Raw genomic sequence first — 22,057 nt, 5'->3', positions numbered from 1 at the left:
TCCAAGGTTCAAGAGACAACTGATTTACAAAATTGACACTTTCTTGATTACGAGCAGACATAATTGACGCAGTTGCATATTCGGATCTCGAATTAACATCAATCGCCCGGTATCCGGGGCCCATGATATTTTTCTTTGTTTCTATTCTTTGATTCCATTTAGATCTCCACCTCTACTACCTACCTTCTTGAAGGGGGTCAGTCCAACCTACATTCTTTCTTGAGTCAGCCCCATCCCCGGCTTCATCAGATGCTCCTGGAGCGCGAGGAGCACCGGCAGAGGCGGGGCCATGCCATCGACTGCGGCCCACTCGGCCTCGTTCAGGTAGAAGAATGGGAGTGCCACCGGCCGGTCGAAGGTGGGCTCGTCGATGTACAGGCGCACGCGGCCGCCGCAGATGACGGTCGCCCCGCGGCGCCGCTCGCCCCGCCTCAACGGGTACCGGCGCCAGTGCTGCTGGAGCAGACGCCCGGCCAGGGAGACCCATTCGTGGCCCTCGCGCTCCAGGTGCACGTAGTCGATCACCACACCCTCCGGGCCGGGGTGTCGTTGCCGCGTGAGCGTGAACGTCACGCCGTCGAAGGTGCCGTGGAAAGGAGGGGTGCGGTTGGGTGCCATTGTGGATGGTTCCTCTTCGTGAGTAAACAGAAGCTGTTGGTGCAGGTCCTGGGTTTTGAAGATCCTGGTGGAAGTGGTGAGGATGAGTGGGTGTAAGAGGGTGTTGAGGGTATTTATACGCGAGGTATCGATTGGATGCGTGTGCTGTGTGAGATGCAGCTCCAGTATAGTGGGGTGAGATACAAACAAGCTACTAAGTCATGGACAAAGATTGATGGAGATAATGGCCTCTCGACACCACGACCTCGTTGGACAAGAACACTAAGCAGACTCGTCTTCGCGGACAATCTTTGGTTGTCCGGATTCTTTGTGTGGTTACTATAGCCTTAAAGAGCCATTGTCTGAGTAAAGAAATCTCCCTGTGCAAGTTCTTTGTACTGGAAGATTAAGATTGTTCTATAACGAGCTGTTGACAATGAATTGTTGTTTAGTAACCCAAGTCTGTTTGCTAGAGCGCTCTAACCACTATATCGTGAGCAGTGAGCTTAGGGTAAGATCTTGCCTAATCAGGCTCAACCACAGCGACAGCATAGGGCTAGCTGGCAACTCACCTGTCCCGCCAGCCAGATCGGTCCAAAAGCCACTCCCCAACTCAAGATGACACAAAAGTCACGTCAGGAAAAGCTGCCGAGGGTCCGCTCAGTAGGTCTGACGTTCGCCCATAGACGAAGTACCGTAGTGCGACGGTGATGTACGAAACGATCACGTTCCTGGCCCGCAGCCCGCCTATAGTCCCAATATACCCGGCCTGGACAATCTGCTTGGCGTCGTCCGAGATATTCAAAGCATCGACAAACACTGGAAAGTCCGAGAACGTATAGTGCTTCGACTGTGCGAGTTTGAGTTCGAGTTTCCATCCTCGCAGATGCGGCCAAACCGCTGCCCAGCTGGCGTCGGTTGCCTGGGTGTGGTTCGCATTCCCGAACATCAGGAACGGGCGCGATAGTCCTTCGTCCACAACAGACCCCCACAGTGACCCATCCAGGTTAATGCCCCCAACAAATCGAGAGTCGACCAGCAGGGTCTGCGCGGCGGTGGCTCCACCTAGAGAATGGCCAAAGATCGTAACTCGATCCAGAGAGAGCAGCTGGGGATTTTCCCGGCTCAATGGGAAGATCTCCCCGAGCGCCGTGCTGTTCTGAGTCTGATTCAGGACGAATCTCATGTCTTGAACGCGAACGTTGATTGCTGAGACGTATTGTGCATCTGTACTGATGTTCCCGAGGATTTCGACCACCGTGCGGCCATCGGGGTATTCCACGATGTTGGCATCGTACGGATGATCGACGGAGATGACGGCAAATCCGTAGCTGGCAAGGTCTTGGAGCAGCGATGTGTATATCAGTCTTGAGGTTTCCAGAGCTGGTGAGAATAGCACGACTGGGTAATTTCCCTGGGGACTGGAAGGCGGTGGCTGCTGCTGGGTTTGGGTTTGGATCCGAAACGACTCGAACGTCCCTGAGGGTATTCCAAGCGACTGGAAACTCTCATCCTCATACCTGGCTGTGGCATTCGGGATGTATGATGTGGAAAGTACACTTCCGCAGTTTGCCGGGGTAAAAGTGGTGATCATGAGAGCACGTTTTCCTCCTTTAGGGTCAAAAGGATCGGTTCGAGACAGATCGACTAGTTCACTTGCCTGAAGCGTGACATCGCACGGTCCGGTGCTCGAAGGCAGAGGAACAATTGCTGTCTGTCCGAGACTGAGAAAGAAGGAAATGGAGGCTAGGGTAACTCGGATCATGTTGGCGGCCTTCTGAAGATGAGCGTGTGAAAAGAATTCGACGTTAAGAATGGAATCTGATCCGAATCCAGCAGCAAGCCATCATGGATTTATACTTGAATAGTTCGAGGCGCTTGCGGTGTAGTTCGATGCCATATAGTAGATATTTGACAGACTAAGTGAATTAATGTTGTCTGTGCACGACAAGCTGACCTTGGAATTTCATCGTAGGGCTTGCCTATAGCAGACTGGTCTCAATCATGACGTCTCATAGTATTGCTCAGGTAATTGTCTCATCATCCCCCGGTAGGTACCTGGAAAGAACTCTAGGATAGACTTTCTCTTGGATCCAGTGAAAAATAGATGATATGTGAGGCATTTTAATTATCTTATCACAGTTCGCCTACTAATGACCACCACCCCGACCCCACTAGCTCGGGGCAACATGTAGGCCTGAGCCACAGAAGGCTTAAGGGAGGAGCAAACCAACAAAGACGTAGACCTCCAGTATGCGTTATTTATCCATAGTAACAGACAATACCTGTCTCAAGAAGATGATATGTCTTGCAAGGCTGAGGAGATGGGATGTATGCGCGAATTATTGCACTAACTGGTGGGACCCATGCTGACCCGATTTATCCGAGCACCACTGTCATGCGTGGAGAATAAGCATGCTAACCACCATTGAGCTTAGCATCCCCATGCTAGCCAATGACCGTTAAATGAAGAAAGCATGGCTTATGTCGGAGGTGTCCGTGCATTTTCAATTACTACGGGGCCGCGTCACCACGACGCTTGCTATAGGACTTAAAGACGGCTGTGTAGCATTCGAAGAGTTCCCCTTCGACATTGGTGTCAGACATGAATTCTATTACATGAAGAAAGAAAACTGGCTAAACTAATCTATCAACCCAGAATGAATGGAAATCAGATCGCCCAGAGACGAACTTCTATGGTGGTAAGCCATACTTTCTATTGGGACAAGTCTCGTCCGGGTCATAATGGCAGCACACCTGGTGGAATCTGCAGTGCCCACGATACTCGATTGAAAACCTACCCAAAGACATTTGTTGCGACGGGCGACTCGCCAGCTCCTCTGGCACCCACGCAGGCCGCTCGGCGATCCGGTCAAGCACGAGTTCACACGCCTCGAAGTCGATGATCATGGCCCGGCCTAGCTCCGCATTCCACAGCACGTTCCGAAGCGCCAGGTCCTTGTGCATAACCCCGAGGTCCTCGATCTCGTGAGCGGACGTGGCTTGATGATTGTACTTGTCCCATTTATCCACGGTCGTCACCATCCCGATCTCCTCACCCCCATAGCCCATCAGGAGCATGTGGCGAACCCGTCCGAAGCCTTCTAGCTCATATGGCTGCTGCAGGTTGATCTTGCCCAGGAACACGGGCACCGCGGACCCCTGTGCTGCCACCAGAATTTGCGTGTACACATCCGCCTCCCGTTCGAGGCGCGGCCAGATACAACACAGGGTTCCTTTTCCGACCACCGCGTATCCGAACCGAGGAGAGACGACCTTGAAGGGGGCGCCGGAGCCACCGGGGCGGGCAGGGCGTCCGTATCCGGGCCCGACGATGGGCATCGCTCGCTCCAGGTTGTGGTCCAGTCCCAATTGGATCTGCTCCACCAGCTCCTCCACGGTAGTGGGATGGTGGGTGCTGCCGTTGACTCGGTGCCGTTCGACGTTGGGACACTGCTCGTCCAGCTCACCACGGCGCTGCAGGCCCAGCAGGCATCGTTGAGTGCAGTACTCGTGGGCCCGGAGAGCATCACGGTCAACAGGAGAGTCTTCCCACCGATCTGTAGGGGCATGGGACGCAGAAGCTGCGGGCTGGGTCGCGGCTGGGCCGCCTGTCATAATTGTGGTTTTCTGTCTCGGTTCCTTGCTTTCTTTCGAGGATGAAGTAAGATAGAAGGGGGTAACAATAAGATCACGTAGGTAGGATTTGGACTGGTATCTGTACTGTACATATCAAGTTTTCCGATGCTCAAGTTGACCAGATTTGTTGTGAGTTGGAGTCTCTCTATGTATACAGAAGGTACGACTGACTGCTGCTCCTGTGGAAGGGGCCTCTTCGGATATGGAACTCCCCATCGGGTCAGATCTACTTGAATCTGGGCGAGCATATTTCTTTACTGTACCAGAGATTCGAATGATTTGCATGGGCGCCGCGTTCGAGCCGATTGTAGAGCATTCCCTGGGTAAATGACCATGCAGCAAGAGTCTCCGTAAGACTGATGTGAGATGCCTCAGGTCACATTGCCTCGGGTTTCATAATATCCGCCAGGCTTCCACGTATTTTACATTACACACATCTTAATACACACCCACTTCTCACAGCTGGGAGCCTCTTTTTAAACAGCTCATGACTACCAGACTCTACGCGGGTGGTCATGGTTGCAATTTTGCGACTCAATGTTCACACTATCTACAGTTCTGGTGGCTCGCGATCGTCGCATTCACATTTTTGCAGGGTCGGTACAGGCTTTGTCCGCTGGGTGTGCTCGGGGGTGTGTCGACCGGTTTCAGGTTTGGCTGTGCAAGTGATGCCAATTGGAATATATTTGGTTCTCAGTGAGAACGCTCTAATGTCTGTTTTGAGAAGGAAGTCAAATGGGAAGGGAAAAGTGATAGACAGCCAAGCACAGTCCAGTGCTTATTCAACTTCACAAAGGTCTCACAGTGTAGTGAAAGCTTTCCTGAAAGAGGACTAAATTCCGACGGCAACAGGGGAGCCAGCCGCGCAGTTTAGACCAATCAACATGGACATGGGGATCAGGAAAAAGGGGGCGGCGAGAAAAAAAAACTAATGGGAAAAAAGAAATGAGCCCAGCCCGGCTCGATCAGGCAACCTTACGATCTGGAGTCGTACGCGCTACCAATTGCGCCATAGGCCCATGTGGGTGAAATTCGTAACCATCTGTATACTTATATCCTACATGTGATACTCTGCGCTCTCATCGAGCTTACCTTGCAAGATCCACTTTATGGTCGGGCTACAAAACAAATGAATCTGGACATTATACATGCACCAACCTATGTTATTGTATCTTTCTTAGACTCATACACTTATGTGATGGTTTCTAATCTTTCGGTAAGGCTAGCAGGTTGAATGTAGATTGTTACACGGTTTGCTAATGTGAACGACGGTCGTTATATATTTCCTGCTTGGGTTATGTCAACCGAAGGTCAATCTCTCGTCAACACCAAACTGAACCAAAGAATTAAAAACCGCCATGAGCCCTGTGTAAGCCCACCCAGAACATGACATCGACATTGGCACAGATTTACAGCATGGCCCACCACCATGCGCGCGTAGACCCGAGATTCTGGAGTCAACTTTCGTCGAACTCGGCATACACACCCTTATTGCTATAGCAGCCCGTATGCCATTACTTGATCGCTGAATCGACCAGCATCCGGCAGAAGCCCTTTCTCAGACTATATTCGGCTGCGGACGAATTGGATGTGGGTGTCTCCTTTTGGATCCGCCCGTCGTGTCGTGAATTACGCGCATCGCAGCGTCTGTGCTGTACAGGTACCGTGTTTCCCCGGAACATGCCAGAGGTGGAAGTCGTAGCTGATAGGAATACTCACTGGTCGGATTACCCATTGCTTGAGCAAAGGGGGTGGTATGGGGATGTAGATTTCTCTCCTCCTGCGATGTGACGGTGGCAAAAGCGCAAGGCAACCGAGGTCTGCGGGCGAATTTGGGCTATTGCAGGATGAGCGCCGTGTACAGTTCAATCCTGGTCGTCGAGTAGACTATGGCTACTCTAGGGCATTCTCTCAGATGCTCGTGGTCTTTTAGTTGGCCGGCCGTGATTCATACTGGGCGGACGAGTATCGACCATAAGATAATCCCACTGGACCAAGTCGCCCCACAGGGTAGATGAGTCTGGCAAGTACGATCGTCGAAGTCGAGTACTGCAACGGCTTTGGAGGGGTGGTATGACTCAAAGAACGTGAAACTGCTGGCAGAACTGTACAGTACTTGTTCTATTCTTTGAAGACTCCGTGGGGAGGACTACTGTCTACAGGATGGTCGGCTATGTCGCGGTGAACAAACCACATGACTTCTCAAAAATATCAAAAACTGAAAGCACGGAGTGTAGAGCGATTGACCGATTTGTAGAGCTACGACAAGCGAAGAGAAGTTCAGAATTGTGGCAAATTGATTGGTATATTCCAGCAGCATCTCGCAACTTCAGCAGGTTGTAACTCAGTCTTTCAGGAACACATGGCCGGTGCATTGACTCCTGGTGTTTCAGCAAGGCTTACGTATGTGTTTCATGTTTGTCGGGGCTAACCTAGTTTTTGATGCCTGAAAATAGTCCAATCGTTATCGCACCGAAGATATTTCCGTCCATTTGCTTGGAGTCTTGGACCGATCTAGAGTTCCGGACTAGTGACAGACCCACCACAGCCATGAAAACAACGTCGCCATGGATCCACCGGCTGCTGCGGTCGACTGCTAAAATTGATTCAACGAGCCGGCGTCAACATTCGAGCCAATGGGTACTCTGCCTGTCAGTACGGCATGAGCCTGTATATGGTAGTGACTAGTGGCTAGTGCGTCCTCTGACCACACCTAGTACCACCCCACACTCGCGGTTAGGGCTTGGATAGGTGGCCATCATTGACTTACGCAGCAGCGGGGCTGTCAGCAGTTGGTATACCGATTCTAGATTCGCAGCCATGCGCCCACTCAGGCACCATCGTCCATGGCCGCGATGCCGGGCGGACCCGCGGTTGCCTGCCAACTTAGGGCTCGCTTGCCTATATAACACACGTTCCCCTACTTCATCACCAATATTTCCATCGCCTGGTCAATTGAATTCATCATTCATTCATTCCTTGTTCGAATTGTGTGCTGTGCACCCAGTCTTTCCTTCTACTGCGTCAGGTCATTCATTTGTCCCAAGACAGTCTTTTCCCAATCTCGTCCGAGAACCCATTCATTCAATCCTTTGACCTTGTCCAATCATTGTCCGCAAGATGCCCTCTTTCGCCCATTCTCTGACCGCTGGCCTGCTTGCTGCTTCAGCTGTTGCCTTCCCGGTTCAAACTCGGAGGACCAGCCTACAGAAGCGCTCTACCAGCAAGCGCGGTGCTGCGTACAATGACGCTACCCTGGTGAGCACCCTGACCAACGACGAGGCTGGTACCGTGTCGTGGTCGTACAACTGGGGCAGCTCTATGGGAGGCGATATGCCCTCGGGCGTGGATTACGTCCCTATGCTCTGGGGCTCCGGCTCTGACTATGTCGATGGCTGGACCGACGCGGTGGAGACCGCACTCTCGTCGGGCAGCTCGTACATCCTGGGCTTCAACGAGCCCGACATGTCGTCGCAGGCTGACATGACCGCTGCCACCGCGGCGGAACTCTACGCGGAGTACATCACCCCCTACGCCAACAGCGCCAAGCTAGTCAGTCCCGCCGTGACCTCTTCCACTAGCAGCGGCGAGGGACTGGACTGGTTCAAGAGCTTCATGAGCGACTGCTCCAGCTGCAACATCTCCGCTCTCGCTGTGCACTGGTACGGTGATTCGGTCGACGAACTCAAGACCTTTGTCAACGAAGCCATCGAGGCCGCCGCCGATTACGACATCTCCGAGGTCTGGCTTACCGAATTCGGCCTGAGCGCCGACACCAGCGGTGTCTCCGACGCCGACACCACTGTGAGCTTCCTCAATGAGGCGGTCTCCTGGCTCGATTCCCAGTCCTCTGTGACACGCTACGCCTTCTTCTACTGCGCCAATAACTACATGTTCACCGATGATGCCGTCAACTCCGTGGGCGATGTCTATGTGTCGAGCTCGTCGTCCTCCACCTCCACCTCCACCTCTTCCTCTTCTGCCTCGTCTACGTCGTCGTCAGCGTCGTCAGCCTCCTCTTCGGCCACTTCTTCGTCGTCCTCTTACGAGTCTTCCTCTTCGTCCGAGTCTTCCTTCTCGGCATCCAGCTCCTCCTCGTCGGAGTCCTCTTCCTCCGACTCCTTCACATTCAGTTTGGACTCTAAGATCGCGCTGTTGCCCCCCGTGCAGCACTCCAACTAGGCTACATCCGCGTCGCACCGGTAGATGCGATACCCATACCATAGATCTCATAGTTGGAATACATACTTTTCATCTGATTTTTTCGTGCGTTTCTTCATTCCTCTTTTTCTTTCTTTCTTTCTTTCTTTCTTTTTTTTTTTTTCAGGTCATCCAGGGTATCCAGACCAATAGAAATCGCTTCGAAGTCCCAGAGATCGCGTACCACTATCTTGTTGGTGTGCCTGAGTGTGAAATTGTGGATGGGTGTGTTTGTGTGTGTATGCGCGGGCGCGTTCCGCGTACCATGAAAAAAAGAACGCTTTGTTCTTGGATAGAGCCAACCAGATTGTCCGGGTAGATTTCCCCGACGGAACTAACTCTCAGCTGTGTCCACAGTTTGGAAGTCTAGACTCATTGAGGTCGAATGGGTGGGATGGCGGAGGCCGCGTGGCCTTTCCGGCTTCAGCCGAATCAGCCCTAATTAAATCCATAGTTAAGTCCGGCACTGCCCGCCCCGGCATTCGGCCTTCCCGCTGACGTATTCATACTCTACAGGGCCAAGCCACGCCATCTTCAGCCACAGTCACGGTGGTTGGTGTCCCACTTTGAACGATTTATTGTCTTACTGATCATGATACCAGGTGTTATTCGGGTTCCTGGCTAGAAATTGTATCATAGGGCCTCCTCGCGTCATGAAAATTGCTTCATCACGTATCCTGGCCTTCCATTCCCGGAAAATTCGCCAACAGCTGGGGAGGTTCGGATCTCATAATGGATCCAGATCAGATTTATGATTTGCCTATGTCATAACCCATAACCTGGAGGAACGTGTCAAGCACTATGATGACAAGCGAATGAGCGAAGCCGCTTCCTAACTTATTAGTCAAATGACTCAGTTCCCCAAATCACCCCACAAGCAGACAGTGACAGACTCCGGCGGGGGGGGGGGGTCTGAAATCCCGGGGCCCCGGCATAGGACCAAGCAGTTATTGAACAAAGCCACCCGCAAGGCTTAACTTAACTCTGATAAGCCAGCGGCGTTGGTTCATGAAGGCTGGCGTGTGAGTGAGTGACACCACGCCACCTCCGGCGGCTCAGGCGCCATCCCGGAGATGCATCAGAGAGCAAAAGGGAAAAATTCCTGCGGGGGATTCCTCTTCCCCCTCTTTTCTCACCACCAAGACCTTTGCATAAAGCTTGACACTCGGGGAGGAATTAATGTGGCACAGTCAAGCTTTTTTTTTCTGTTGTCTTTTTTTCTGTGTCCGCACGGACCGGGTTCACCATGGCTCTCCCTCCCAAATGGTATCAGTTTCTGGTGTGTGTCTTTGCGTCGCTGGGATCGGTGCTGTACGGATATGATCTTGGTGTCATCGCCGAGGCACTCACCAGTCCCTCGCTTATCAATGCCTTTAACGCCGACGCGACCAAGCGCGGAGCAGTCACCTCCGTCTTCACCGGTGGCGCCTTCTTTGGTGCCTATTTTGCCGGTCCACTGGGCGACTACGCCGGCCGGAAATGGACCATCTTCGTCGGAGCCCTGATCTTCTTGCTGGGCGGGTACGCGATCTTTGAGCAGCACTGGACTATAGCAAGGAGGCTAACGGAAACAGAGGTCTGCAGACAGGTGCGCAGAGCTTGAGTTATCTGTACGCTGGTCGGGCCGTCGCAGGGTTGGGGTGAGCATATCTCCGAGACCCAGGGAAGCGCGTGAGCTGACTGAATGGGTTTCTTTCATGGGTTGAAGAGTCGGAATCTTGGTCATGATTGTCCCGATCTACCAGGCGGAATTGGCCCATCCGAACATCCGCGGCCGGATCACATCCCTCCAACAGCTGATGCTCGGGGTGGGCTCCCTGGTTGCGTCGTGGATCTCCTGGGGCACCTTCATCAACTTTGCGGACGATGATTCCCGCCAATGGCGCGTCTCCCTGGGGATCCAGATGGTGCCGGCCGTGTTTCTGGCCGCGCTCATCCTGCTGTTCCCCGAGTCGCCCCGCTGGCTGATCGACCATGGCCGACTGGACGAGGGCCTCACGACGCTGGCTCGCCTCCACGCCCGAGGCGACACCTCCGACACCTGGGTGCAGGCTGAGTACGAACAGATTACCGTCTCGATCGCTCACGAGCACGAGGCCGAGGCCAAATCCTACAAGGAGCTTTTCACGGACCCGTCATGCTTCCGCCGCCTGTTTCTGGCGTGCTCGATCCAGGCCGCAGCCCAGATGACGGGGGTGAGCGCCATCCAGTACTTCAGCACGACCATCTTCGAGCAAATTGGCATCGCCGCCAACGACACCCTCAAATATCAAGGCATCAGCTCCATCATCGCCATCATTGCTCAATTCTGCTGCATGATGATGATCGACAAGACGGGCCGTCGGTGGCCCCAGATCATTGGCAATCTGTTCAATTGCCTCTTCTTTGTAAGCGCCCCCTTCCACCAACTGTCTCGACCTCAACAGAACCAAGAAGACACAAATTGAAGTATAAACCGCGCTAACAATCTCATCATCAAGGTCATCCCCACCATCCTCATCGCCAAATTTCCCCCCGGCGTCTCCAACAACACCTCCGCCAGCTGGGCCTTCATCGTGATGACGTGGTGCTACAACTTCTCCTACAGCGCGACCGTCGGCCCCCTGACGTGGATCATCTGCGCCGAGATCTTCGACACCAAGACCCGGTCCAAGGGGGTCTCCATCGCCACCATGACCTCGTTCGCCTTCAACACGATGATCGGCCAGGTCACGGACATCGCCATCGACAATATCGGCGGGTGGCGCTTCTACGTGGTGTTTTGTGTGTGCAACTTCACGAACGCCATCTTCTTCTGGCTGGTGCTGCCTGAGACTGCCCTGCGGCCCCTCGAGGAGATGACGGCCCTGTTCGAGCATGAACCCTGGCTGGTGCCGGGGTCGCAGACCAAGGGGTTCATCGCGCGCAGGCGGGCAGGGGTGATCATGGAGGAAATGGAGGGGGATGAGAAACCGGGGCGGTTGACTTTCGTGCATGCGGAGGGGAAGTGAGGCTATTGGCGCGGTTGAAGGGGGTCAGGGATATGCATACTGAACGTGATATGTGGTGGTTTATTGTGAGTAGGTAGTAACTAAAGTGACTATGACTAGATGAGGTGGAAATTAAATCTACCCGCCCTACCGCTGAAAGAGGCAAAGCCCAGGCCCTAACCCTGTCCATCATCCTCATCCACCCTGCTGGTATGGAGATATCAGAGGATCAGAAGTGCGACCTTCCAATCTCTCTCCCCCTCCCATAGCTGCCTCAATCTATAACACTCGCTTCTACCACACGTGCAAGGATTATAAACCGGATGCTTTGTTATGCCACTCTTCTCCGACACCCACCACACACCTCTGATGGTCTCCGGTTACGCCGAGTCTTGCTGAAATGGTACATATCTTCATTCGGGGTCGGCCGCGGCATATGCCTCTCCACTGCTTTCATGTGTCAGCATCTCATGGAACATCTCCTGAAATCTCCCTATATAACCGCTAATAGAAATCTACTGTAACCTATGTAGCGAAGTGACCGGGGACTTTCAATTGCTCTTTCAGCATAACAGAAGTGTTCCGTGTGCCGAAGAGCCAGAAAGCAGTGGACTCCGAGATTCTCTGATGCCCACGAGGCCATATAAGTACCTCTCACATCTCGTATTTTTATACGGAAGTCTCATCAACCCCATCCGCCTTTGTGACAAGACCACCTGATCGACATCACAAAGCACGAGACTAACAAGTGTTTCTGAGTTCATCTATCACTTATATCAAAACCGTAGCCATGGCACAGCCGCAGCCACAGCAGGCGCAGCCGCAGCCGCAGCAGCCCACCTTGTTTGACCAAGTGGTGACCATCCTGGACTCGGTCTTCCCGCGCGCGGAGGGATATATCTACCTCCGCGGCTGGTCGACCAACACGTACGACGAGAACCAGGTCCTGAACGAGTTCGTTGAGATCTCGACCCCCAGCTCCGGAGTATTCTTCACCATGTTGGGGGGAACCCGTCCGGGGGTGCCGGAGGAGCTCTGGGCGGGGCGCAAGCGCTTCTTGCACCTCCAGAGTCTGGCCCCGGCCACGGCGGGGCGGACCCTGGATTTCAAGGGCATAGTGCTCATTAACCGTCAGTGTCGGCTCTACGCCATGAACCGCGACTGTGAGCCGAAGCGCCTGTCCGCCGACCCCTTGGCCTTGCACACCCCCGTCGATAGCCGCTGGCAAGATCACGCGTACAGTGTTGCGCTGGAATCCGCTGAGATCACGCACCTCTTGACGCAGTTCAAGTACCGGTGCCGCCGGAACCCGCTTTGGATCCCGCCTCCTGGAGCCCAGTTCCAGTGATGGGTGATGGCTGGGGCGTGTCCTGGCCTTGATGACCTGACTTTTCTTTGGTAGATTCAATAGTACTTTTATGATTTAAATAAACACCCTCCCTTCCTTGATACTTTATTGTCCGCTTCGGAGGCGACTGGCTCTGGCAAGCTCGTTGCACAAGAGCTATATATTTTCTCACATTGTTTAAACTAGCACATACGACCACAGGGTGTGGAAAACAGGGCTTCCCGTCCGCTCAGCCGTACTTAAGCCACACGCCGGGAGGTTAGTAGTTGGGTGGGTGACCACCAGCGAATCCCTTCTGTTGTATGTTTTTGGCCTCTTTTTGACTCGAGTCTTCTTCACTCTCTTGGTCGCACGCAGATCCCTAGAAATGTGTTTTTCTTTTTACAGTCCGTTCAAGTGGCTATCGATTGTACTGTACTCTGCCTCCCATATGATGAATTTCCATGCAGGAACAACAATTGATCGCGCAATGTATTTACTGTCATTTTTTCCTCCGTGCAGTGCATCTACGATCCTGTTAATGTCCAAAATGTGATGGACCTGTCAGAGAGTCAGAGACAGACAGGGTGGGTGGCGCATGGCAGGTCCCATCCGAGGTTTCGGCCCGCGTCAACGGCAATACTCCCCACTATCGGGCCCAATCGACAGCACTGTCAGCGACTTCAATCTTGTATCTCAGCCATCAAAGGTACAAAGAACCATCGGCCATTGAAGCCCCACTACTTTTTTCCGTTGTGAGTGGCTCCTAGTATTCCCAAGGATCAAGATTGTAATTGGTTTGAATCCTTGTTTACTCCACACTTGGTAATAGTGTGTGTAACTGCCACCTAGCCCCCACCTGCAGGTGCATGTTAGAATCTAGAACCCGAGGTGTGTCCAGTTGTTGATATCCTGATAGGGTACAAAACCTTCATAGACGGGCGTGGTCCTTTTAGGCCTACGTGCAAGTAACACAGCCAATGTAACCTGACAGGCAGCTAATTGTGGCTGGCGTGATGTCTTCGTATGACATGCACCTGAACGATTACAAATCTGCAGGGGTCCATTGAAAAGTGGTGAGATTAGATAAGTCACTAAAACCATGACAAATGGCCACTAACTTAACTAAGACTAAGTTGCTTCTTTAGCCATCCGGACTTCTCAGCCTCTTTCTTGTCAGCCTCTTTCTTCTCAGCAACAACACCCATCATAACAGAGCCGCAACCTGTTTTCCAAGTCGGAATTCCCTTCACTATGTCTTCAACGAACCTCCCAGTGATCGTTATCGTCCCAGGTGCCTACGGCACACCCGAAGGATTCGAGAAATTGCAACCGTATCTGAGCCAAGCCGGATACGCAACACACCCCGGATCATACCCCAGCTGCAATCCCTCGGATCCGGCCAACGTGTCCTCTGCCCAAGATTCTGCTTTCTTGCGCGACAACGTCTTACTCCCTCTTTTGGACGAGCAGGGTAAAGATATCGTCATCATCGCACACTCGTACGGGGGTGTAGTTGCTGGCGGCGCAGCAAGAGGACTTGCAAAGGAAACGAGAAGAGCCCAGGGTCAAGCGACTGGCGTCATCGGCCTTATCTACGTGGTGGGCAATATCGCACTTGAGGGAGAGTCGCTCTTGACTGCTGTAGGCGGCGCTTACCCTCCTTTTATCACTGCCGACAAGGTACGTACGATCTACCCAGAACAACCGCGATCATAACCATAGGCCATTGTATTGATACTTTTTTTCCATTTCCACTCGCTCTCAGCCTTCGCAGGGACTTTCTCTCATCGAACCAGCAATGGATATTTTGTACAATGACTGCGACCGTGCCCTGGAGCCGGAATTGGCGAAGTTCATGCAGCCACACGCACTCCGAGCCTTTGTGACCCCCGCCACTGCCCCGGCCTGGGCGGAGAGTGCGTTTGATGGGAGGAGGGCGTATGTGCGTGCACTGGACGACTGCTGTAACCCTGTGTCGTTGCAGGATCTGTGGCTGGAGAAGTCCAAGGTCAAGTGGGAAGTGGTGGACTTTAAGACCGGACACATGCCGTTTGTGAGCCAGCCTCAGGCTTTGGCGGAGCAGATTGTCAAGTTCATTGATGGGTTTATTGCAAAGTAATTGGTGATGAATCCCGTGCCCACAGCGTGGTGCAGAAATCCAAATACACATCGGCCAAGTTGTTGTGCTCGACAGACTGTTGCTACCAATTGACACATTTTTATCTAAAATAACGAACGTGGTCAACTTGAAAAGCCTTTTGATGGGGATTAACCCAAGAGAAGTGACTTATGCGATCCGCCGAAATGGATGTGCTAATCTCTACCGAATGTCTCCTACGGTCTGTAGCTGTCGTTTGTACCTATTCAATCATAGGATTCGACATGTTAATACCTCCTCACTTGGCTAGTAGAGAGCCGTGCTTCAACGTTGGTACTTTGTTTAGACCGCACGCACAATCGGTCATTCATATTCTGGGTGGCTCAGGTATCTATAAGCGGATGCCTAACAGGCCACCAAGGCGCCTTTCATCCGCACGGTACCTGGTGAGCGCTGCCACCGTTATGCGGTTGTATGTTTATTCCCCCCTCTTCTGCCTTTTCGCTTTCTCAATCTCGGTGGAGGCTCGTCAGTGCAAAGGACATGGGATAGCCTTTTTGTCCATCCTTCGCGCAACAGACGCCGGAAGAGACGTAAACGACCGCAGTGAGAATGCTTGGCGAGGCTCTCAGAGCTAGTGCAACACTATGCCGTCGCGGTAGCGTCTTTGATATACGTCTGACGAGCCAGGTTTTCCGGAACCCTGTACACTATAAGAGCAACGGTACCTTTTTCCGAGAAGAACCCCCACCCTTTGGGGTATTCTTGATATAGAAGTGTATCATCCGCCATGGACTGGGCTTTCGGGGCCTCGGGTATTCGGGATCCTGGCAATGGGAGTGAGGAAAGTGAGGCGGGAAGGTCAATACTTGGGACATGACGTCATAGAACACTGGGCCGGTGTCAAGGATACCATAACCAAGACTTAGTAGGGATATGGCTTCGGTAGGGGAATAGGCACAAGAAGTTGTGGGAGGATAAGGGAGCGTTTGATTATTTGGATGTCTGGCAGGCAGATGTCTTTGAAGTCATATCATTCGACCACGAAAAGAGACAGAATGGCTCAGGAATGGGGACTCTCGGTACGACGGATCATATAAAATCGTCAATACTGCTTCCCTAGCTCCAGTAGATATAGTTGCATACGAGGACAAGGCGAAGGGTGCGGGACTTAGTCGCCGATCTCTCGGGATCGGCATCTCGGAGCCTCGGAACACCTCCCGATCGATCGATCCATGACCGGGCTGTCGGGAGGAGACAACTAACCCTCTGGCATTCCTAGACGTGGATCATGACAGCACGATACCCAGCGGATTGCCGGTTGATATGCCGCTGTGGGGGTTGCAGGTGCCAATCTCTTGAGTATATAAAGTACTTCGATCTCTGACCGTCAAGGGATACCAGCAAACCTTTCACACACAGTCAAAGAGCCCTGCCAACGAAGCACACCACCAAAGATGTTCTATCAACCCGGAGTCACTGAGCATGGACTACCCCATGATCCCTTCAAGGTCTGAATGCACTCCCAAACGCAGTCACCGCACCTCACAGCCACTGACCCCAAGAAAAATCCAGGCCTGCGTCGTACCCCGCCCGATCGGCTGGATCTCCACCAAGAACAAGAAAGGCCAGTGCAACCTGGCGCCGTACTCGCAGTTCAACAACCTGACCTTCGACCCGCCCTACGTGATGTTCTCCTCCAACCAGACGGCCCAGGGGATCCGGAAGGACACGGTCATCAACGCCGAGGAGACGGGCACCTTCGTGTGGAACCTCGCCACCTGGGACCTGCGCGAAGCCGTCAACATCACCGCGGAGCAGACCCCCTACGGCACCGACGAATTCGAGCTCTGCAAGATCACCAAGGAGCAGGCCACGCTGGTGGATGTCCCCATGATCAAGGAGTCCCCCGTCAAGTTTGAGTGCGAGTACCACACTACCGTCCGCCTGCCGGGCAACCCGCCCATGGGCACCGTCGACATCGTCATTGGGAAGGTGATCGGCGTGCACATCGCGGACCGCGTGCTCACCGACGGCCTGCTCGACATCAAGAAGACGCAGCCCATCGCGCGCTGCGGCTACTACCAGTACACTGTGGTGAAGGATACCTTCGAGATGATCATCCCCAACATGTCGGCCGATGTGCTGTATGGGTTGGAGGGGAATGCGGCGAGGAATCGCAGCAAGAATGAGGCTAATAAGGCGGCAGCGGGTCAGGTGTCTGAGTTTCTTGAGAAGAATTCCTGAGTGGGTGAAGGATTTGGATGAGTGGTAGATCTGGTTGCATCTGAACCATTGGTAATGTGAGACAGCACTCATTGTTGCACCCACTACCTTGCTGGGTGTTTGTACATAACCGTATTAAGAACTTACCAATATAGTGAAATAAGAAAAAAGGGGAAGGTTTTCTTTTTCTCTTTTGTTATTTTACCCTGATTACTCGGGGTTACAACGATCCACCTCTTTGTCAACCAAGAAGAGAATGATAAAGAGAAAAGAGGTATTTGGGGATGTGGAAGGCGTACGCATATAGTGCCCAGTAGGTATCAAACTCAGAGCCATAGTCTTTGGCTTTCCTTCTGACTCCCAGGTTCTCCAACCAAGGAGTTTTGCCCGATTCGTGTGGAGAACAAAAAGCGGCAGTGCCGCGGATGCCATGTCAACCTCTTGCCAAAGGGAAGCCTTCACGAAAGTGACCACAACAGGCCCGGAAATGGGCCGATTGCAGACAAGGTACATACCCAAGTTTCAAGTTCCGAATTGGTATTTTTGGGGGTCGTGAGGGCAGTAAGAAGATTCTGGACATATTGCTGTACACATTCTGAAGCGTAGGCATTTTGTGACATTTGTCTGCTTGATACTTGACTGACAGGCTTAGTCTGTGTACAGTACAGTTTATTAAGAAGATAATCTATGCTTCAATGTGGATTGCTACCCGTGCCTACAAAAGAGTCATGGGGGAAAGCAAGCAGAGCTTGTGACTTCGCTTCGAAGTGCAGGCAAGAAAATCAAGGTAGTGTACTTGTGCAAAATGCGTTGAAGCAGATTATGTGATAAATTAAGAAAACCACTTTAAAGACACAGACAATCACGTATTCAGGTGCAATCCATACTCAAACTGGAGTCGTCTTCCGTTAGCCAGGCCTTCCCCTGCTGGTTTCAGATCCATTCTTGCCGGAAGGGAGGATATACCTCGACCAAAGGGAGAGCGTTGAAGCTAGTTCTCATTGTCAGCGGCTTCCCCATCGCGCTTCTCGGGGGCCGTGTAGGCAGTGTAGAAGAAGCGCTTGTCGAGGGCCTCATCCTCTGCATCACGCTTCTCAGGGGCCGTGTAGGCAGTGTAGAAGAAGCGCTTGTCGAGGGCCTCATCCTCTGCATCACGCTTCTCAGGGGCCGTGTAGGCAGTGTAGAAGAAGCGCTTGTCGAGGGCCTCCTCCTCTGCCTCGCGCTTCTCAGGGGCCGTGTAGGCAGTGTAGAAGAAGCGCTTGTCGAGGGCCTCCTCCTCTGCATCACGCTTCTCTGGGGCCGTGTAGTGGGTGTAATAGAACCGCTTGTCCAAGGCCTCTTCGTCACGCTTCTCCGGGGCAGTGTCGTAAAGGTAAAAAAAGCGCTTGTCGAGTGCCTCCTCATCACGCTTCCCCGGGGCAACATAGTGGGTGTAATAAAACCGCTTGTCGAGGGCCTCGTCACGCTTCTCCGGGCTTACATAGTTATTGTAGTAGAATCGCTTGTCCAAGGTCTCTTCGTCACGCTTCTCCGGGGCAACATAGTGGGTGTAATAAAATCGCTTATCGAGGGCCTCCTCGTCACGCTTCTCCGGGGCAGTGTCGTAAAGGTAAAAAAAGCGCTTGTCGAGTGCCTCCTCATCACGCCTCTCCGGGGCAACATAGTGGGTATAGTAGAATCTCTTGTCCAGATCCTGAGAGGACGACTCAAGCTGGTCAAGGTTGCTGGAGACAGGAAGGGCGAAGGTGAACCCTGTGGCTCCCAGGAGCGCAAGAAGGCAAGAGAGGTGCATCTTGACAAGCAAGGTAGTCCAAAATATTCAGAGGAAGTGTGGCGGGGGTGAGGTGTGGAAAGATGAGAAGAAACCGCCGATGTAGACAGGAAGTCCTTTATAGAAACTTGGATGGGGTGTTCAGGTGGTCTGCTTGGTTCCGCGGCACTGAAAGCACCCCGACTATCACAGTTCCCGCCGGCCCAGGTCTCGGGGGGTTTCTACTACCCTGTAGGCGGCTGTATGTCAGAGTCACCGAATGAAGAACCTCTGGCATCACATTGTAGACAGGTTTGTCCCTCAGAAGCTGTATCCATGAACCTTGCTGATCTCGACGCCACGCATGAGGCTACATCTTGGCATTGCAATGAAGAGTGGTATGTTGCTGAGCTATTACTTCATTGAGCTTTCATGCGGTCGATTTAGAACCAGGCGTACCAGTACTGATTGTGAATCAAGTTGAGGAGTATGATTCATGGGTTGAGCTATTCACATTCCCATGTGCAACAGTAGAAGCCACTAGTGCTGTGCAACCAGAGTAGGTAATAAGGCTCAGCTCCGAACCCACGTCTCTGCTAGTGGTACGGCATGACCGGAACCCTTACTCGGGCCTATCATTGCCGAAAGAAGTAGTTCGAATGGATATCCATGCAGCAGTGTGAAGGTGTTGTGAACCGCAAGACTTTGCCCCATTATAATTGCCAATTCGACTGCAGGGGAGCTGAACATCAGCATGTGACCTTGTGATGCTCCGGTTCTAGGCCGTCCCGGCTCAAGTAAGATAAGTCACATATGACCTCAGTGTGTTTATTGCATGCACTAAGTCTGTGATCTTCGCTTCAGCCCCGCCATTGCGGCTGGCGATGCACGAGACCCGCTGTCGATCACTTCTGGGACTGCATGATGCCATCCTGCTCTCATGTCTGACGCCCTCACTACCGTAGGTACTCAGGATTTACTGTCATAGGCACTGCAGGTATCTTCTTCTATGCTGAAAGCGATTTCTGCCCACCTAGTTCTCACCTTCAGCATCTTATGGTAGAACCGAGTTTCCAGAGCATCACTCGCACCCACAATGGTGTTCTCTAAGCTTCTCAGAACCTTTCGTCAAGATTTCAAGTTTCAAGCCCTACAGACTGAGAGTCGCGATAGCGATGAAGAGAATATCGAGTCAGAGGAGCTGCTTACCAAGAGAAGCCCGCCGCAAAACCCCTCAAGAGCCTGGATATACTTGACAATCGCAAACGCACTTCTCCTGAGCATTACCACTGGTCTAGTCCTCAGCGCTAAAGGCAGCTTTTCGAGTGAAGAGAAGAATGCGATTCTTAGGCCAGTGTCATGGTGGTGTGAGTCTCCATACTCCATTCCAAATGCTTCCTCGGGCCTAAACCAGTGGACTAACACAACGAAAGCACCTATCCTGGACGACATTGAGATTCCAAGGTACCAAGCCACGCTGAACGGAACGCTCTTCGCTCTTCCAGAAATATCCATCGCCCGCGAAGAGCCCAGCGCTGCCAACGATGCCGCTTGGGCGCGATTCGAAGACGTCCTGACACATGTTGTGACTCGCGAGCAAATCCTCAAGCTCGGTAAAAACCCCGACACCGTCGCGCGCTTCGATAATGATTATTGGGGAATGGGCGATGATGCCTACATGGTTCAGCTGGACGTGATGCATGTAAGAATACCCGTTGTCCTCGTTTCTCTGGTCCTTCAGCTGTACAAGGCAAAAGTCCTAACCCCATGGAACCACAGCAAATCCATTGCCTGAACATGCTGCGCAAAGCCGCTTTCGCCGACTACCCCGGCTACGAACCCGAGCTGGATGTTAAAGATAAGATGTGGTGGATTCATCTGGGCCACTGCACCGACATCCTGCTACAGAATCTTCAGTGCAATGCCAACACGGAGGTCTTGACATTGGACTGGGTCGAAGATCGTCACGCTCCATGGCCCGACTTTAGTGTGAACCGCAAATGTCGCGACTTCAATGCTCTCTTGGACTGGCAGCACGACAATGCGGTCGACACCGCCAAGTTTGATGCCATGCCCTTACCGAAGGATGCATTCGTGTGGCCAGCACCGTGGAAAAAGCAAGACTATGAACTCGGCATAAAGTTAGGCGACCATCATCTGCAAGAAGGGGAACCTCTTAGGGCCCCACATGAGCATCATGCTCATCAATCCAATGTGACTTCCGGGGGCGGTCGATTTTGAATAGGGCCGCAAGAGGCTTGGTTTAGATGGAGTATTCTAATCGGTCTACGAAAAGATGTATGGGAGCATCGAAAGGGGATGCTGGTAGTTTGTCTAATGACACACACATACACGCACACTGCCTCCCTTTCTCCACCGCCTGTGACAAGTTGGATAATCCCAAGCGTAGGACTACATAGGATTCAGAGTAACCTCAAGAAAGGGCTATGACGTGATGTTTGGCGCACCGGGAACTTTGTGCATATGCCTAAGTGTTTTCTCGACTCGCCTTGGGTATTCCAGCTCAAACTCATGATACCCACCAATCATAACCTGGATAGAAGTGGCCAGGCGGTCGAAGCCACCTTGGAAGCAGCTATACGAGGGCGGAGACCAGCGGCCATCCTGCACATGCGCAATCTTTACCATCTCTAGTCAGCGGAAAGAACAAGGGATCTCCACCCCCAAAGTGGAGATGGAGACGGATACATCCGAAAATCAATTGACTCTGATGGGTATGTTTGATGCTAGCCAATCGGCATTTGTATTCTGTCTCAGATCATACCTTAGATCCGAAGGTAATATGTAACTACTTGGTAGGTATGTAGTTAAGAGCACTAGGTAGTTAGTTATCAACGGAGTACATACACTGCATCTCTGTACTCGGAGTGGATAGTAGCCAGTTACAACAAGTCAAATAATGCCCCGCTGCTTTGCAGGTGGCTGGCTGGAAAGGTGCTCATATTCCAAATCGGGAAATGATCAGTCTTACTAGTGAGACAAACTGCATTTACAGGATCGCCGCTAACTTTCTTATTCACTCATCATTCGCCTACGACATAAGTCCACTATTATACTCGACCCCGCTGTCTATTTGCAATAGATGCAGGGACTGTCATACGGTCGGAAACAGCGTTCCAATTGAATAATGTGCGCTGCACTATACGTAGGTGGTGTGTGATTCAAGCATACCGTGGTAGAGCTGTCACATTCCTCACGCACTGGGTGAGTGTCTGTGCACAAATATT

The 22,057-nt window shown here is 52.4% G+C and overlaps 10 protein-coding genes and 1 non-coding gene across 11 annotated transcripts; 7 read left to right on the top strand and 4 right to left on the bottom strand.

The window, feature by feature from the left end:
• The first annotated feature begins 52 nt into the window (after nucleotides 1–52).
• BO66DRAFT_55796 (uncharacterized protein) lies at nucleotides 53–962 on the top strand. Its single transcript, XM_025653400.1, has one exon. It carries the CDS (start codon nucleotides 250–252, stop codon nucleotides 712–714), a length of 465 nt encoding a protein of 154 aa, XP_025505112.1. The 5' UTR covers nucleotides 53–249; the 3' UTR covers nucleotides 715–962.
• On the bottom strand, nucleotides 963–2,543 carry BO66DRAFT_55795 (PAF acetylhydrolase family protein). The gene has a single exon (XM_025653399.1). The coding sequence runs from the start codon at nucleotides 2,360–2,362 to the stop codon at nucleotides 1,211–1,213; it is 1,152 nt and encodes a 383-aa protein (XP_025505111.1). The 5' UTR covers nucleotides 2,363–2,543; the 3' UTR covers nucleotides 963–1,210.
• A 580-nt stretch (nucleotides 2,544–3,123) lies between these two features.
• On the bottom strand, nucleotides 3,124–4,533 carry BO66DRAFT_390916 (uncharacterized protein). The gene has a single exon (XM_025647127.1). It carries the CDS (start codon nucleotides 4,213–4,215, stop codon nucleotides 3,292–3,294), a length of 924 nt encoding a protein of 307 aa, XP_025505110.1. The 5' UTR covers nucleotides 4,216–4,533; the 3' UTR covers nucleotides 3,124–3,291.
• Nucleotides 4,534–5,182: 649 nt separating this feature from the next.
• BO66DRAFT_t127 lies at nucleotides 5,183–5,255 on the bottom strand. The gene has a single exon. It is a non-coding gene; the product is annotated as a tRNA-Trp (tRNA).
• Nucleotides 5,256–7,185: 1,930 nt separating this feature from the next.
• BO66DRAFT_390915 (glycoside hydrolase family protein) lies at nucleotides 7,186–8,608 on the top strand. The gene has a single exon (XM_025647126.1). It carries the CDS (start codon nucleotides 7,357–7,359, stop codon nucleotides 8,416–8,418), a length of 1,062 nt encoding a protein of 353 aa, XP_025505109.1. The 5' UTR covers nucleotides 7,186–7,356; the 3' UTR covers nucleotides 8,419–8,608.
• Nucleotides 8,609–9,331: 723 nt separating this feature from the next.
• Nucleotides 9,332–11,679, top strand: BO66DRAFT_390913 (sugar porter family MFS transporter). Its single transcript, XM_025647125.1, has 4 exons — nucleotides 9,332–9,957; nucleotides 10,011–10,076; nucleotides 10,145–10,823; nucleotides 10,917–11,679. Exons 1-4 carry the CDS (start codon nucleotides 9,683–9,685, stop codon nucleotides 11,424–11,426), a joined length of 1,530 nt encoding a protein of 509 aa, XP_025505108.1. The 5' UTR covers nucleotides 9,332–9,682; the 3' UTR covers nucleotides 11,427–11,679.
• Nucleotides 11,680–12,195: 516 nt separating this feature from the next.
• Nucleotides 12,196–12,885, top strand: BO66DRAFT_448464 (uncharacterized protein; the record flags this gene model as incomplete). Its single annotated transcript, XM_025651745.1, has 1 exon — nucleotides 12,196–12,885. One exon carries the CDS (start codon nucleotides 12,196–12,198, stop codon nucleotides 12,751–12,753), a length of 558 nt encoding a protein of 185 aa, XP_025505107.1. The 3' UTR covers nucleotides 12,754–12,885.
• Nucleotides 12,886–13,887: 1,002 nt separating this feature from the next.
• Nucleotides 13,888–15,048, top strand: BO66DRAFT_390912 (alpha/beta hydrolase). The gene is made up of 2 exons (XM_025647124.1): nucleotides 13,888–14,415; nucleotides 14,501–15,048. The coding sequence occupies exons 1-2, from the start codon at nucleotides 13,987–13,989 to the stop codon at nucleotides 14,852–14,854; spliced, it is 783 nt and encodes a 260-aa protein (XP_025505106.1). The 5' UTR covers nucleotides 13,888–13,986; the 3' UTR covers nucleotides 14,855–15,048.
• Nucleotides 15,049–16,173: 1,125 nt separating this feature from the next.
• BO66DRAFT_371719 (flavin reductase family protein) lies at nucleotides 16,174–17,080 on the top strand (the record flags this gene model as incomplete). Its single annotated transcript, XM_025645462.1, has 2 exons — nucleotides 16,174–16,344; nucleotides 16,409–17,080. The coding sequence occupies exons 1-2, from the start codon at nucleotides 16,291–16,293 to the stop codon at nucleotides 17,078–17,080; spliced, it is 726 nt and encodes a 241-aa protein (XP_025505105.1). The 5' UTR covers nucleotides 16,174–16,290.
• A 970-nt stretch (nucleotides 17,081–18,050) lies between these two features.
• Nucleotides 18,051–18,851, bottom strand: BO66DRAFT_437302 (uncharacterized protein; the record flags this gene model as incomplete). The annotated part of the gene is made up of 1 exon (XM_025650977.1): nucleotides 18,051–18,851. One exon carries the CDS (start codon nucleotides 18,849–18,851, stop codon nucleotides 18,051–18,053), a length of 801 nt encoding a protein of 266 aa, XP_025505104.1.
• Nucleotides 18,852–19,905: 1,054 nt separating this feature from the next.
• On the top strand, nucleotides 19,906–21,050 carry BO66DRAFT_437301 (oxidase ustYa family protein; the record flags this gene model as incomplete). Its single annotated transcript, XM_025650976.1, has 3 exons — nucleotides 19,906–20,176; nucleotides 20,243–20,511; nucleotides 20,589–21,050. The coding sequence occupies 3 exons, from the start codon at nucleotides 19,906–19,908 to the stop codon at nucleotides 21,048–21,050; spliced, it is 1,002 nt and encodes a 333-aa protein (XP_025505103.1).
• Nucleotides 21,051–22,057: the final 1,007 nt, after the last annotated feature.

The sequence above is a fragment of the Aspergillus aculeatinus genome (genome assembly GCF_003184765.1).
Source record: "Aspergillus aculeatinus CBS 121060 unplaced genomic scaffold BO66scaffold_17, whole genome shotgun sequence".
NCBI lineage: Eukaryota > Fungi > Ascomycota > Eurotiomycetes > Eurotiales > Aspergillaceae > Aspergillus > Aspergillus aculeatinus.
The sequence above is the reverse complement of the archived record's forward strand: the minus strand, read 5'-3'. Positions and strand labels throughout refer to the sequence as shown.